Source organism: Haemorhous mexicanus, chromosome 11, assembly GCF_027477595.1.
Source record: "Haemorhous mexicanus isolate bHaeMex1 chromosome 11, bHaeMex1.pri, whole genome shotgun sequence".
Lineage (NCBI taxonomy): Eukaryota > Metazoa > Chordata > Aves > Passeriformes > Fringillidae > Haemorhous > Haemorhous mexicanus.
In genome coordinates, this window is record NC_082351.1 from 1,736,655 (window position 1) to 1,753,214 (window position 16,560).

General features: G+C 47.4%; 1 protein-coding gene across 9 annotated transcripts in view; it reads right to left on the bottom strand.

Annotated features, from left to right (window-relative positions):
- Positions 1-16,560, bottom strand: part of FBLN2 (fibulin 2) — a 91,314-nt gene that overhangs the window by 10,039 nt on the left and 64,715 nt on the right. For all 9 annotated transcript variants that reach the window (XM_059856056.1, XM_059856052.1, XM_059856057.1 and 6 more), the window contains exons 5-11: positions 14,290-14,476; positions 13,288-13,494; positions 11,123-11,239; positions 10,616-10,717; positions 3,690-3,824; positions 2,472-2,609; positions 2,037-2,180 (exon numbers count right to left, since the gene is read on the bottom strand). In XM_059856056.1, coding sequence (XP_059712039.1) covers positions 2,037-2,180; positions 2,472-2,609; positions 3,690-3,824; positions 10,616-10,717; positions 11,123-11,239; positions 13,288-13,494; positions 14,290-14,476 — 1,030 coding nt within the window. The remainder of the gene's footprint in view (positions 1-2,036; positions 2,181-2,471; positions 2,610-3,689; positions 3,825-10,615; positions 10,718-11,122; positions 11,240-13,287; positions 13,495-14,289; positions 14,477-16,560) is intronic.

Sequence of the window (16,560 nt, forward strand, 5' to 3'; positions counted from 1 at the left end):
TGCTCTCTGCCTACTTAAAAAAAGCCGTTCAAAAAAATACCAAGCAACACAGACCAGCAGTAGGGACAGAGTGCACACAGCAAAGACAGAGAAATAACCAATTTACATCAGTTATATTTTCCCAAAATCAAGCTAGAGAAACCTCCTTATGGCTGCTCCTGAAGAGCCTTGTGAGTGCTGTAAAGAAGAGACTGAAGGCCACCAGGAATCACACTGCATTGTGTTATCTCACTGTGCTCTAGAGCAGAGATGCTGGAAGATTAATGGCAATTTCCTCTACTCTCCTGGATTTACACAGTAACTTTTATTTTTAGGAACAGCTAGGGAGAAAAGCTGGATTCTTTCTGTCCCACCAATTTGAAATTTAGGATCATAACTTGCCCCAGCTATTACAGAATCACAGAATCATTAAGGATGGAAAGGGCCTCCAAGATCACCAAGTCTAGCTGTTGATCCAGCACCACCATGTTCACCACCAAGCCATGCCCCCAAGTGCCACACCCACACGGTTTTTGGCCACGTCCAGGGATGGGGACTGCACCCCTGCCCTCGTTTGCAGGGCACAGGCTGCTGGCACTGCAGTCAGGACGACTGTGCTGCTCAGGGCTGACTGCTGCCTTGTGGGAAAAATGGCATTCAGGGAGGCTCTGACATGGTGGTCACCCTAAAAACAACCTCAGGGTAACCACACAATAGGTGGTGCAACCATCCCCAGCCCAGGTGGCCTGGCTGAGAAAGGACTGATCAAAAGCAGCTGCAGAACTGTGTCTGCACAGAACTGAGAGGGATGGGACTTTTGAAGCTTCTTTTTGTAAGAACTCAAATATCCCAGGCTGTAACAGGACAGCAAAGAACACTGCACTGCTTTGCCCTGAACTTACAAAACACAGTATATGGAAGCTTTCTCAATTTCCTCAGTTGCACACATAACCTGTTCCTTCCAAATCTGCTACTTCCAAATCTTCTCCACCTTTCCACTGGCCATGCATGGTCTGGATAGTCCAGGGGTCAAAACCATGAGGGGAGGTAGAGGATAATGAAGAGCAAAAAGGTGAATGCAGAAATATCTGTGGAAATGGGGTCTAGCTGCAGAACTGGTGTGCACTACAAGCTGCTAACCATGACCAAATTAATGGCTCTCAACACGGTTCCCACCCACCTGCAGCACTACAAAACACATTTGGTTAATCTGCCATCATTCCTTTATTCCAGGGGAAGGTAGGTAAAAATCACTGGGATATCACCACTAAGCAAACTACTGCTTTGTCATTTCTTTTTTTCTTTTCCCCCACTGTCATTTCAGGATTTCCTATCTTATGTAATCTGGAACACGAGGAATTGGAGAACACCCAGCCAGCCTGGCCTTGGGTACCAGGGACTGAGCTTCCTCCAAGCCCTTGGTTCCTTGTGTGCTCATCTACAAACAAACCCTAACAAGCACTGAAATCTGCTATTCTCAGTTAGTAACTCCCTAAATACACAGGAACAAACACAAATCAGGATCAAGCTGCATGCCAGCCTATATGAATATTTCCTATACTCATTCTCCTCAGAATTCTTTTCACACAGTGAGAATTTATCCTAAACACCCTCACAAGTGGATGTAATGGGGAACACCAGGCACAGAACATCTCTACAAAGAAAATCCACTTGGTGCTACTCTTGTGAGCCCCCAAACTGAGCATGCCTTGTTTGCTGCAGATCACTTCACTTCCAGGGAGGTACTACAAAAACCACCTAGGCACTGTGGTCTTTACTGACAGGATGAGTTTAAAAAGCATTAAAGCACACTCTCTTCAGAGTGGAAGCCAGTGAAATCTGCAGCCAAAACCAGTTGCTGAGCATACCAAGAGAAACTCCCTGGAGCAATGAGACATCAGGATCCTCCATCACAAACAAATCCCAGAGCTGCAGGGACAGCAAATTCCCACTCCTCAAACACATTTAGGAATCTGGAAGCAACTCCAAATAGCTCTTTAGAAGTGAAATAGATGTTTCCCTTGGGAAATCCCCACCCAGCCCCAGGCTGCCCTCACCGACGCAGCGCGTGCCCTCCTCGTTGGAGTGGTACCCTCTGCTGCAGCTCAGCATGTTCCTCTGGCACGTGTAGGACCCCACGGTGTTGATGCAGTTGAATCCTGGCTTACAGGGCTCGGGGAGAGATGTGCATTCATTGATATCTGGTGAAGAACATGAACAGAGCAGTGAGAGATGCTATGCAACCCTTCCGGTCTGCTTTCTTCCAACTGACACTTCTTTTTCTTCACTTCAATTTCGTGTGCTACAAAGATGAGGCTGATGAAGGTCTGCTGTGGGGATAGCTCCAAATTCAACATGCACGTATGGGCAGCAGCATTGACATTAAGCTCTCAGCAGGGTTTACAGAAAACTCCAGCTCCAAGGGGTCAATGCACAGCTCCAGAGGCCCAGGAGCTGCAGCACAGGGCACAGACCCTGCTGCTCACACTCACCCACACAGTTGCCCTCAGGGTCTTGCAGGAAGCCATCCATGCAGCGCTGCTTTGACTCGCAGTAGAAGGAGCCCTCTGTATTCTGACAAACAAAGTTCACCTTGCAGCTGTGAGTTCCTCTCTGGCACTCATCGATATCTGTTCAGCACACCAAAACACCACACTGGGGTGAGCTCAGCTCTACTTTCAGTGGCCTTTGTGGCCAGCTAACCTCCAGAAAGGAAATTAGGAGGCATTATTTCAACAGACACGTGTTACCAATGGGAAATCTGAGGGTTAAGTGTGCGTGCTCTTGGACATCATTTCAGGATTTGTCAGGTCCTGCAGCAAATTTGATTCAGGTCCCTACTGCCTCATTCACAGCATCTCTTGCAACCCACAAATACCAAAATATCTGCAGTTTTTTACAGGCTACTGTAAAACAGTTTGTAAATATTATATTCCTCTACAATCTAATTTCAAGACTTGAAACTAAATTAGACTAGTAATAAATGTTAGAAATGCTCCAGAATCAGACAATAGAACAAGGCATTCATGAAACAGCCTCTTCAAGTAAACCAAGCTTTATTTATGGCAGCTGTTTAAAAAGGGAGATTTCTGATAATTTCTATTTTACGGCTTTATGTGCTACGTCAAAAGCTAAGCTCTTTCCTTAGGCATCTCTTACTGCAGCTGTCAGGAAACTGTAAAACTTGTAGGTGTAAATAATAGTGAGTCTTGACCTGAAGGCAGGGCACATGTGTACCTTGCACACTCCTGTGCTGCTGTGAGCACTGATGTTCCCTTCTTTGTTAGACGCCTACAGGGACAGGGGGGATGAAGAATAACTTCTTAACCCATTCCAAATGGTTACATGTAAATGTAAATAAATGCTGACAAGGATTCTGAACACAGGAAGGACAGGGCTGTCAGCCCCATTTTCCATTCAGGCTGGGAATTTTTGCTGGAATCGTCAGCAAACAGCACCAGCTGAGCCAGGCAGAGGAGCTAAGGGGGATTCCTCCATCAGGGAGATGTCAAATCCTAATTCAGAAGGTTTTATCCATGTTCTAAGTAATTTACAGTTATCCCTGGAAACCACTTCAAATGAGTGAATGTGCAGGAAGAGCCTGTAAAGCCCAACACCTCCATGATGAGCAGCTGGTATGGCAGAGGCAACACCAGAATGCTCTGCAGTCCCTTCCCTCCTCGGTGTGAGGGCTGAGAACCTTTCCTTACCCACACACTCGCCGTCCTTCAGCTCGTGGCCCGGCTGGCAGCTCAGCTCCTGCAGGCAGCGGAAGGAGCCCATGGTGTTGACACAGTGCTCTCTCCTCTGGCAGGTGTGTCTCTCTGTCACACACTCGTTGATGTCTGTGAGAAAGAGGGAACAAATCAGTGCCACGGGGTGCCAAGGGATCTCCCTCTTCCTGCTCTTCTGGAAGGAGCAGAAAGCTCAGATGAAGGACACTCAATACAGGCTTTGTTACAGGGCTCTGATGGAAGATGCTTTTAGTCCAGGGTCTTTAGTTAGCACAGAGTGACTGAAGAGACACAAATCACAGGGGGATTTCCTCCTCCTCCCCTCTTCCCAAACGCCATGGGGATGGTGCAGGCACTGGGGACAGGGATGGACAGAACTGAGGAAAGGCAGGTGGGCAGAGGATTGATGACCAGCTGGCGGTGAAGGGATGGGAACTCCTGGACAAGGGAATGAGAAAGGGATTAATGCCCATTGCTCCTCTCCAGACCTCCACAGCCCAAGCCACTGAGCAGCCTGGCTGCCTCAGGCCAGGCTGTCAGGGGCTGCTAGGGTGGCACTGCCCCAGGGATAGGAGCTGAGGCTGCCTGCTGTGCTGGGTCATGCTGGCACCCATTCCCTAAGGAACACATCACTGGGACTGGATTTGCAGGAACTCATGGAGAGGAACCCTGATGGCTCAATCAAGTTTGTAAATTTGTATTTAGAACTTTAAAGAAATTTGATTTCAGCAAGTGGAGTAGTGAAAAAGTTCTTTTTAAGAAATCACTTGAACACAAGATGGGAGTATGGGACAATTAGGGAAGGAATATGAAACACCTTTAAAGTGATGTTTTGATAGGCTTGGATGAAATAATCTAAAATTCAGGTTTTGCTTATGTTAATAATGAAAGCTAGAATAGCATGATGAGCAAATACTTAGAAGCAACAAAAAGGGGCAGAGACTGGAAAGAGAAATTTTCTTGCCAACCTCCAGAAAACCTCACACATTCCCAGTTCTATATAAAGCTAAGAATTGCTAGAGCTAACAAAAGCCAAATGTGACCAGCACCATTACCAGTCCTCTGGCTGCTCTGTGCATGAAGCTGTTTTCATACTATACAATAAAACAAGTATTGTTTAAATCAGATTTTCATTTTGGCTGTAGAACCTCATTCTCAGATAAGTACATCAGATATATGACTTCCCCTGTGGAGCATGAATACAGGAAAAGTCATTCCAAAAGATTCTTGTATTTAAAAATGTGTCAGCTTTTCTAGCAAAGAAATGAGGAGAAGCACCAAAACCCTTCAGTTCCTGGTGGGTTTGGATAACTGGGGATGTGCACTGACTTTTGCAAGACCTGGACTAGCTTGGTTACATTACACTTCTCACTTATTCCTATTTTCCTTCTTGTTTCTTTCCTCTCTGTTTGCCATTGCCATTCTCCACATGCTCTGGGCTTGCTTTCCAAAGCAGGTGGTTAATCCACAGCAAGGTCCTGCTCATCAGCTGGATCTCTTTCTACCTGTCCCACATGAAGTGTGAGCTCCTTCACTGAGGGGCAGGTCCTTGCCTGCCCCAAAGTTCCTGCAGGGTTATGTCCCCCTAATGCCTGTGCACTTTCCCACTTTCTATTAATTAGAATTATCACAATGAAGTAGAGTAAGAGTATTTTCACAAGTGATCTTGTGGGGGTAGCAAAACCCCCTCACATGCTGGGAGATGAATACAAGGTGCTGTGGTAAACCCCTCTCACCTACTTAGACTTAAGTTCTTTAAAAATTTTGATTTTTTAAAAATTTATTTTAGAGAAAACCAGCAATGGATGGCCACTTAATAGCACCCAAAGCACTGCAAGACTGCTGCTGGCTGTACCACAGATCTAAGATTATCTGTTCTTGCAAACCACAAAAAGGCTCTCACATAAACAAACTGACAGCATCACACTGCAGCTCATGAGCTTGAGTCAGTCCAGCACCATGTCAAAAGAGAAGGTATGTTTGACATATGAACCAAAGAGGGTAGGAGGCATTCCATGTGATCAGCAGGTGGAATACTGAGTAACAGGCATAAAAAAAAGTTGTGATTTCACAGAGACAAAAAAAAATCCAATATGAATTCATGTTTTGTCTATATTTTTGATCCAATTTTCAAAACTCTGAGTGCTTGAAAAAATATGCAGAATTGGCTGGAACATATTTGAGGAAATTAAAATGATGGAAACTGGCAGATTACAATGCAAAATTCTCATTTTCAATGGAAGTTTTGTGCACATGAGAAACTGACAAGTCCTACAGCCTGACTGTGAGCTGGGCTGAGCTGCAAGGCTTAAACCCTGAGCCATGGCCAAGCAAAGCTCTGCTCTGCCTGTCCAGAGTCAGGGCAGGAGCCTCTGGCTGTGCCACCAGGCCAGCTGCCAGCCCACCACAGTCCCCTGGCCAGTTTATCATGCAAACATGCCTGGTTTTATTCATTTTTCTAAACAAATTCCTAAATTTGCCTTAGAATCCAGAGTGCCCATGACATATCTCCCTCCAGTCGGGGAGCCAACTGCACAAGTCAGTAAGATGCTTGACAGAGCACTAGGAATAACAAGAGTTATGTTTTCAGCCTCAAACACCGCTAATTCCAACACTGGACCAGCTGTGGTATTCATGCAACCCAATTAAGGCTGTGAGGGAGGGTAAGATGATGTTTTCTTTAAAAAACAGGGAAAAGAGGAAAAATAACTCTGTACTATACTGAAAACAATTCACACAGTTAATTTTTGAGGAATCTACTCAGTCTCTGTGTGTGGCAGCAACATTCCTCACTTTATGTCAGCAAAACCCAGAATGAAATGCAATCATGTAAATAACTCTTTTTTTTCTGCAGAACTGCTGCTGAAAACAGCAACACACACACCATCCCTGAGCACATCTGTTGCACCCAGAGCTAGCATTTCTGCCATCAACATTTTCCCTACTGCTATTTATTTCAATATGCACTATGACATCAAAAACTCATTTTGATGCACCTTCTATTAAAAAAGTGAAATGCAGACTTTTCTTGCGCTGCATCTGCAGTTTCTCATTATTTTTTCCTCTTCGAATCACCTCAGCTCTGTTTGCTTTATGGGACACATCTGTGCCATGCAGGCACTTTGTTATTTTGAACCACCCACCCTGTGGGTCCAGGAATAAAGAGCCCATGTCCTGCTCCCTGTCAGGAGGGAACTGAGGTGGGAGTAGCAAAGACAGGAGCAGAGCTGTCAGTGTGCAGTGGGTGGTGGGAACGACTTTGCCTGAAAGTCACCAGAAAAGCAACACCCAGCCTGGCTTTTATTGCTGGAGAACACGGAGCTTCCAGCCCAAAGGCATTCCAGGGTCTGCTCCCAAAGACACACAGAGGGGCTGTGTGAGAGCTGTTTAAACACCTGGGGACTTCTCTCTGTGCATGGCTAGCTTTTGGGAATCCTGGGTGTCTGCTCCTGAATGCACCTGGAGTTATAATTCCCCACCTCTGACTAAAGGGAACTCCACAGATCAAAGATTATCAGCTGCTCTGTGGCTGTGCAAAGATTGTTCCTCCCCTCCCAAAAACATGCAAAGAGTAACATTGTTAAACCAACAAGAATTTGCAAACTAATTACCAAAGGTTTTCTCCTGGTGTTTGGGACAGTTCAAGGTGGAGAGCAGGCTGTTAGGCTGGAAAAGGATACCCCAGGAGAATGAGGCAGAGAGCAAAACACAAACCACAGGGTATGCTTGTGGCTTTCCCCTTCGACTACAAAAGTAGGAAAAAATGTTAAACACGGCAAATGTTCTGGTGGCACCACACACAGAGGAGAGCTGGATGGGAGCAGAGAGTACACAAAAAAAGGAAGAGAATTTCCAAAGTTTTTTAGGTTATTTAAAAGGATATCTGTAAAAACTGCCCTGCATTAGAGGAACTCAGAAGTTTGGTATTCAGTGAGGGAGAAGGGCTTCACAAATGAGAGCTGTGTCTTTGCTTTCATGAGTAGTGCCTGAGGTTTATCTGGTATCAGCCATAATAAAACTGTTCCAATGTCATGGGGCAGAGGGAGAACGTGAGCCAAAGGAAGCACTTGGCACCTGCCACAGCAGCTCCTGCCAAGGCTGCAGACACAGGCACTGGTTTCAGAACACTCCTGGGAGAGATGAAAAAGGACAGATCCACCCTTCCTGCACAGCCCAGGGAAAACATCAGGGGGTTCAGTGGCATGAGTTGGGAGCAGAGCTAGAGGGGGTGCCGTTCCTGGAGCTGCCAGGGCAGGAGTGTGGTGCCTGCAGCAGGCTCTGGACACACCCTGGGCACCTCCAGCACCAGCTTCACCTCAGGCTATGCTGTCTCATAAAGGCCTCTTTCCTTCCAGTGCTGCTCTCTCAGCCATTCCACTGGAACCAAATAATATCATTAGTTTCCCTTTCTTACCAGTACCTCTGATTTCAAAAGAAATAATAATAACAACTAAAAAATAAAAATCCAGTGTCAACAATTTAAGGAACACCCAAAAGGCGGTAAATCATAATTCTTCTCTGGATTCTGACACTGCAGAAGTTTTCCTGCTCGTGCCCAAATGCCACACGGTGCTTATTAACCAGATGGGATCATAGAGCTTTAAAGACAGGAACAAAACCGAAGCTGTGGTGGTCAGAAAAACAGTGTTATACATGTAGGGAGGAGGACAGGGGTGGAAGAGAGCACTGCATTCACACAGGACATTACAGCCACAGGCACTGATGCTTTCATGGATGACTGGAGGTCTTCAGGTGCTCCGTTTTTCCAGACAATGCTCCTGCTGCCTCCTAACCCAGCCTCTAGAAAAATACCCAAAAAAGAAACTGTTTCACATAAGCTGAGGTCCTGGCTGCTGGAAGCAAACTAAATCCACATAAATACACTTGTAAAAATTGATTGGTTTCTTCCATGAAGTCAAACAGCAGGGATGATCCAGCAGAATTATGATGCATCTTTGACTTTTAGACAAAGAAATTTATGCCAGAATCAACAAAGGACTCATACGATTTTGAAAATGCCCTCCCTTGGGAATGGATCTTTTCCAGTGCTTGGACTCACACGGATTCTTGAGCTGTATTTCTGAAGTTCTCTTGTTTGGTGGTGTCTAGAACTTGGCAGTACTGAACTGTGCAGAGAGATCAGCTGCTCTGATCCCTGAGCTCAGTTTGCAGCCAGCAGAGCTGCTGTGCTCACCACACTGTGGGCTCGGGGCTCCTGCTCAAGGTTATCAGCACCCTGAGATGGCTGGGGAAAAACCAAACAGCACACAACTCATGAGGTGAAGGGCTGAGCAAATGGTGCACATGTGTTTGTGCTGAGTGGCTCTGAGATGTCAGATGCAGGGATGGTGGGGAGGTGCTGCAGAGCATGGAGAGCTGTGATGCTGAGGGAATGGCGGGTGCCTCTCGTCTTACCAACACATTTCCTATGCCTGTTGAGAATAAAGCCCTCTGCACACATCCCACTGTGGCTGACACAGGAGAATGATCCCAGTGTGTTCTCACAAAACTGTCCGCTGGAACAAGCCTGAGCACCTGTGAGGCACTCATCCAAATCTACAGCAGCACAGGGCGGCCAAAAAGGAAAAACAGAACTCCATTAGAACAGCTTCTGAAATGAAACATTTCTTTCACGTCGGGGAAGCCGAGATGAAGTGTGCTGGAGCTCCCACATCAGCACCAGGCTGCAATACATGCAGTGTTACACTGAAAATAGGGCTGGAACAAACCCTCGGAGATCATTCAGTCCTTGCTCACACTCCTGTACTTTTGCCATTCCAGAAAGAAATATCCTTAAAAGCAGGCAGGCATTCACACAGAGACAGTGCACACTCCTTAAAAGAAACCTGTTCCATTGCACCACCACCCTCACCATCAGATCCTGACTTCAACAGAGATTATAAATGTCCCTTCCCAATGTTTAAACTCACTGCTTCCACTGAAAAATACAATTTTTTTTCATTTCCTGTAGGAAAACGATTGCCTTGAAATGCCCTTTTTGATGCTGACATTAATTAATCAAATTAGCTTCCACCACACTTGAGTAAGCAGTGCACTGTGAATATTTCATCTGGTGATATTAAAATCCCATTTTCTTCACAGACTGTCTGGAATTTTATGAAAATGGTTTGTTATTCAATAAGATCTACAATTAAGAGTGATGTGGATCATTTGTGAGCAATTCTGAGCATTGGGAGCTCCTGCTTGCATTTCACTGTTATTGCTCCCTTAGAGATTTATAATTAAGGTATGTCACAGGGCATGGCTTCTGACCCCCAAGCCCTCCCTGGGCAAACACATCCCTTGTGACTGCTCAAGAACATCCATTTAAAATGTCTGTAATGTGAATGATGAGGATGCAGCTTTGGAATTCACTGCTCATCTCTGGGCAGGCCAGAGCTCCAGCAGACAGTGAACACCTGGAGCTGGCCCAACTCCCATGGCATGTCCTGCCTCAGCTGTGAAGCCTCCCTGTTAAGGTTTCCAAGGCAAGAGAAGCTAAAAGCAAACAGAGCAGATGCCAGGGCAGAGCTGTGCCCTGAGGGGGCCCAGGACAGCAAAGGTGTCCTGCTCACTGCTCCTGCTCCCAGACAGGTGCTGAGTGTCCACAGGTGTGCACACAGAGCCTGGGGAGGAACCTCAGTGGGAAGAGAAATCAGAAGGGCTGTAAAAAAGCCTGCAATGTCAGAGGGGAAAAGCACCAGCCCAGACTTGCCTCCACCCCGCCAGGTAACAGCCACGCTGTGCTTCAGGAGGTATCTGTGAGGCAGAAGTGGGATCCCTTCTGCCAAATGGTCTCTCTGATGGCACTGCAATTCCCAAGTCTGAAAATGAGGAACAGCCAGGGGTGTGAGGTACACAAACCTTTAACCATGGCTCTGTGGGGAGCCCAAAGCACTCACCTTCACAGGAAACCCCATCAGCCATGAGCGTGTATCCAGCCATGCAGGAGCACACAGCATCTCCTTCCACGATGTTGCACAGGTGCTTGCAGGGGCCGTTATCTGCACAACACAAAATTGCACATACCCCCAGCACAGATCAGCTGCAGCTCCCCACTGCCATGCCAGCCAGGCTCAATCCCAGCTCAGGCAAGGGGAATCAGCATGGAACCAACCTGTCCAGGCAGCCCCAAGCACTGCTTCCCACCCTCCTGCTGCACACAGACACAGCTGGCCCCCTCCCTCCTGCACTGCTGCACTGCCCACCTCATCCAGAGGAGCAGTGGGGAACAACCCTGAATGCAGAGAGCAGCCTCAGATTTCTCCCTTGGGTTTCCCCTGACAATTCCTGAGCCTTGAGTCACAGTAACAGATTAAAGCTGTGCACTGAAATCAGACTGGAGAAGGGATGAGAGGAGTTTTATTCTGCCTCTAAACATTCCTCTGCAGATGACACCTCCAACGTACCTTTGCACTTGTCCTGCTCTTCCTGCAAGGACACCACGAGGATGGGCTGGGAGGGAGAAGCTACTGGAGGGATGGTGGCTTCAGCTTCCAGCCTGGTCATCGGTCCTCTATCAGGATCTGCAAGCCAAGGTAGGATCAGGGACAGCACCATCCCCACCAGACACCCCACAGCAAGGGGTGATCCCATTCATCCCACTCCATCATGGTTTGGAGAAGGAAACAAATATCATGGACACAGATCAGAGAGCCTGGCTGACAAAACCTTCTGTAAAGTACTGCAATATCTGAATAAGCTACAAAGTGCTAACTTCATTTTTAAAACATTTGCTGTATTTTAAATACAGTGCCTGTCTTTCATTTGGTATTTGATGGAAAAAAACTAAGCTTTGACCTTATCCTGTCCATCCTATTTCAACACAGACAAACAACAAACACCTTTACAAGCACGGGGTGCTTTGGAATGACTTTTGTACAGCCAAGTGGAAAACATGACAGCTGCTGTCTGCCACTAATATTTTCAACAGACAGTAATGTAAAAGGTATCAGGAAAAAAAGAACTCTGTTACATCAATAAGAGTATCAGTATCACCAAAACAGAAGCCTAAATCCATAGGGCTAAATTGTCCCTTAAGAAGGATGTATCCTGTCCCCACTGAGTTCAAGGGTCACCTGGAGCAAAGTGTGATCCCCAAAACAGTGACAACCTTAAATGACTAAGGGGGACTGCAGTGCAGGTTTGGGGTATGGGAACAGCGATTTCCTTAAACAAATGAAGTCAGCACAGACACATAACAGGCTGTGGAACAGAGACAAACAAAATTCACTAAGGGGGACTGCAGTGCAGGTTTGGGGTATGGGAACAGTGATTTCCTTAAACAAATGAAGTCAGCACAGACACATAACAGGCTGTGGAACAGAGACAAACAAAATTCGCCTGCTTGGGGCACAGCCTGAATGATTTCCCCAGGAATGCCTGAGACAGGCACAGACACACAGGGACAAGGAGAACTGAAAGGCCGCGTATGGTTCAGCCAAGCAAAGCCACTGAGGTTCCCAATCCCCTCCCTGACCCTCCCTCAGCCTGGCACAGCAAAGGCAGCACCAGTCCTCCCGGCCCTGGCCCCTGCCATGCACCTCTGAGCTCCCACGGGAATCCCCTGCCCCTGTCGCAATCCCATTCCCCAGGTGAGCTCTGCAAACCCCTCTGTACCCCTGGGCACAGCCCTGAGCACCACAGCCCTGCAGGTCTGCAGGAACATGACTTCCCAAGATGTTTCACCCAGAACATCAGTCAGTGCTGGGAGAAGAACAGCAAAGCAAAGCAAAACCACAAATACACTCCAGGTAAGCAATTGGGCCAAATTCTGCAGTGCTAAAATAAGAACTTTTCTTTGCCTCTTTTGGGTTCCTTTCCCAGAATTTTAATATAAGCAGAACAGACAGCTGCCACAGAATGGTCAAATGCATTCTTGAGGTAAATGTTGTAACAGCACATTGAGAAGGATGACATACAGAACGCTCATTGTTTGGCTTGGGCAGAGGATTAGAAGCCTAAGGAGGTCTGTCTGTGGATGGAAACACTGCTTTTGCTTGTTAAATAACAGAAAGCACTTGTAACTTATATGAGGTTTCAACTTTCTGGGTTATCTGACTTGAAATTGTGCCATTGGAGAACTCCACACATCAAAACAATTACAACACAACTGACTTTCTTTTCCAGACTTTCACCACACTAGACAAATTTGGAGTTTGTTATCACTGAAGGATGTTAATGATTTTAAATAAAAATCAAAGCTCAGGAAGCAATGCTGTCTGTCTGAACTAAGTTTATCTAAACTTATCTAAAGAAAACCTAATTGTGAAATACAAAATTACTCTGAGAAGAACAGGTATTTCTTAAATAATCTTTACAAATCCCCTTCTGAAAAGTGCAAACACTCTTGATTTGAACATATGAAACACCACCCTTATCCCATACCACCATCACAAAAACAAGGTGCAACTGAGTATCCTAAATCACCACTTTTCTTTACATTTTACAATTTCTACAAACAGGTCCACGCATCAACACCCATTAAAAAAAGAGAAACTGCAGAGAAACTAAAGAAAAGCTTGGGTGATGAGTGTGGGTATAAAGACACTGCCCTTCACGTCCCTTTTCTCACCTGGAGAGCAGCTGGTGCCATCCTCCTGCAGGGTGAACTCTGGGAAACACGAGCACTTGTAGGAGCCCACGGTATTGATGCACAGGTGCTGGCAGAGCTCCCCCCCGTAGAGCAGACACTCATCCAGGTCATCTCCAGGCAGGTTATTGGACAGCTCAGCCTCACTGCTGATGGACAGCGCTTCGTGGTGATCCTCCCTCTCTGAAACTACAGCAGAACATCTCTGACAGCTGCTCTGGCCTTGGGACAGGACACTACAGGGTGGGTGGGCACAAAAATGCCAAGAAAAGTCAAATCTACCCAAAACAGTAGGGTAGGTGGCAAGGATAAGAAGAAAGAAGGATAAGAACAAAGGAACCCATCCTGGAGATAACACCGATGTGCTGGAGGGCCACCTCCTCCTTCCCTAGGGCTGCAGGGACAGATTTTACAGAGCCACTAAGAAACAGTCACAAGGGAGGCCACAAGCTGACCTTCCACATCACTGCCAACCCCATTCCCACTGACATTTGAACTAAGGTACTGTGCTAAGCCCCAGCTGAAATTAGCCCCATGCTGAATTCCAAATTTCAAGAGAAGGTAATCCAGTTGGTTTAGAAACTTTCCAACACCACAATTTGTTGGCTTCTCCTATCTTAGCATCAGTGGCAGCCTGAAAGCCACTGAGCAGTCCCTTCCTATTGCCTTTACTCCAGAGCTGGAACACCACCTCCTATCATTCCTGACCAAGTCTGACAAGGCTTTCTGGGACATTAAAATTAATCCTTAAGTGAGTTTCTCAGTCAGCTTTTCTTGAACACACAGTGCCAAAGTTCCTCGCTCATTGAGGTCTCAGGTATATTTAGGGATGAGATTCTTTGCTTTCTCCAACCTGCTTTGGGAAGAAGGCAATCTGTGCTAGATCTCAGAGGAAAGCAGCTGTGCCCCTGACGCCCTGCTCCCTCCAGCCCCTCGCTGAAGGCCCGTGTGAGGCAGAGCCCTCAGTGACAAAAGGACACTCACCCTTCTCGGGGGTCACCGTGGGCACGGGCTCAGGATGCCGTCTGATCTCGGGATGGACGAAGTGATCCCCCCCCTCACAGCAGGACAGCATCACGTGGCTGCAGGGGTAGCCCAGGTTGATGTTGGACTCACAGGTTTTCCCCTCACTCCTCAGGCGCAGGCCCAGGCTGCAGCAATCACAGCATTGCTGCAAGACAGGGGAACGTCAACCACCAGCATTGGGGACATCTGTCAGCCACCAGCACTGGGAATGTCTGTGAGCCACCAGCATTGGGAATGTCTGTGAGCCACCAGCACTGGGAATGTCTGTGAGCCACCAGCATTGGGAATGTCTGTGAGCCACCAGCATTGGGAATGTCTGAGAGCCACCAGCACTGGGAATGTCTGTCAGCCACCAGCATTGGGAATGTCTGTCAGCCACCAGCATTGGGAATGTCTGTGAGCCACCAGCATTGGGAATGTCTGTGAGTCACCAGCATTGGGAATGTCTGTGAGCCACCAGCACTGGGAATGTCTGAGAGCCACCAGCACTGGGAATGTCTGTGAGCCACCAGCACTGGGAATGTCTGTGAGCCACCAGCATTGGGAATGTCTGTGAGCCACCAGCACTGGGAATTTCTGTCAGCCACCAGCACTGGGAATTTCTGTCAGCCACCAGCATTGGGGACGTCTGTGAGCCACCAGCATTGGGAATGTCTGTGAGCCACCAGCATTGGGAATGTCTGTGAGCCACCAGCACTGGGAATGTCTGTCAGCCACCAGCACTGGGAATTTCTGTCAGCCACCAGCACTGGGAATGTCTGTGAGCCACGAGCATTGGGAATGTCTGTGAGCCACCAGCACTGGGAATGTCTGTGAGCTACCAGCATTGGGGACATCTGTGAGCCACCAGCATTGGGAATGTCTGTGAGCCACCAGCATTGGGAATGTCTGTGAGCCACCAGCACTGGGAATGTCTGTGAGCCACCAGCACTGGGAATGTCTGTGAGCCACCAGCATTGGGAATGTCTGTGAGCCACCAGCATTTGGAAGCACTGAGCAAACTGCCAGGGCAGTGGTGGAGTACCCACACCTGGTTCAAAAAATGTGTGGATGTGACACTTGAGGACATGGTTTAGTGGTGAACAGGGCAGTGGTGCTGGGTTTACAGTTGTACTTGGTGGTCTTAGGGCTCTTTTTCCACCTTCACAATTCTATTCTGTGATTTAACACAGCTTCAGGGATGAGCCCACGCACACCTGGAACTGATCTGCACTTTCCTAAGCAGAGGAGCATCTGCAAAAACATTTGGAGTGTGGACAGTTGTAAATATCAAAGCTTTACTTGTGCTTGTTTTTGCCATTCTGCACGGAAGGGTCAACTGCAGCCACAACAAACACAAAGTCTGGCTGTGCCAGTGATTTCAGCAGCTCCACATGCCAGGAAGGAGTGGTGCTGCACATCAGCTCCCCCCTGCTCTTGCTCACAGGCCTTGCCTGTGTGTAGTATGAACAGAAATTATAAACAAAATCATACAGATCTGCACCTCTTTGCATTAGAGCTCAAACCATGGTCAGTTTGAAGCTGTGTGACAGGAACTGGAAATAACCTGCACAGACATGAGGGTCAGCAGCATCCCAGCCCTGTGAGGTGCCAGTAAAGACTCTCCTCTCTGTACTACAGCCCTGCAAACCTGCTCTGACCTTTAATTACCTGGCTGTGCTGGACAGCATCTTGCTGGGACTGGCTGGAGGGTGGCCAGGGTGTCTTTGGTGAGCTCTTTGCTTTTTTCCTTCCTCAGAGTACTTGAGCAGCAGCTTTGCTGACATGCTCATCTCCCACCTCTTGCAGGTTGCTCTGCTGCAGGTGGCAGGCAAAAACCGTGTGCTGCTTTACTCAGTCCCAGACAAATCTGCTGCACAGTCAGGCCACAAAAGGGCATCAGATAAATGATACCAAACTCAAAAAGTCCACGCTGTAGATGCACAGTGGAAACCTAACCAAGCTGGGAAGCTGAAGAGACTGCTGCAGAGACACAGAGGGCACACCTGAGCTGGAGATGCCTTTGTGGAATTGAATTTAACTGTCCTCTCACCTCTAATTTATTTATTTGTTTGTTCATGTATTTTAGCTATAAATAACATGTTTCACTGACAGAAAAGCACAGAGTGTCCTTCCCTCTGCAGCTTTTTTGATAGTCACCCATTCACTCAGAGTTTGCAGCCACACTGGAGGTGCCCCTCTGAGCCCAGAGAGCAGACTCCAGCCTGTTAAAACACTGACCCTGTGAAA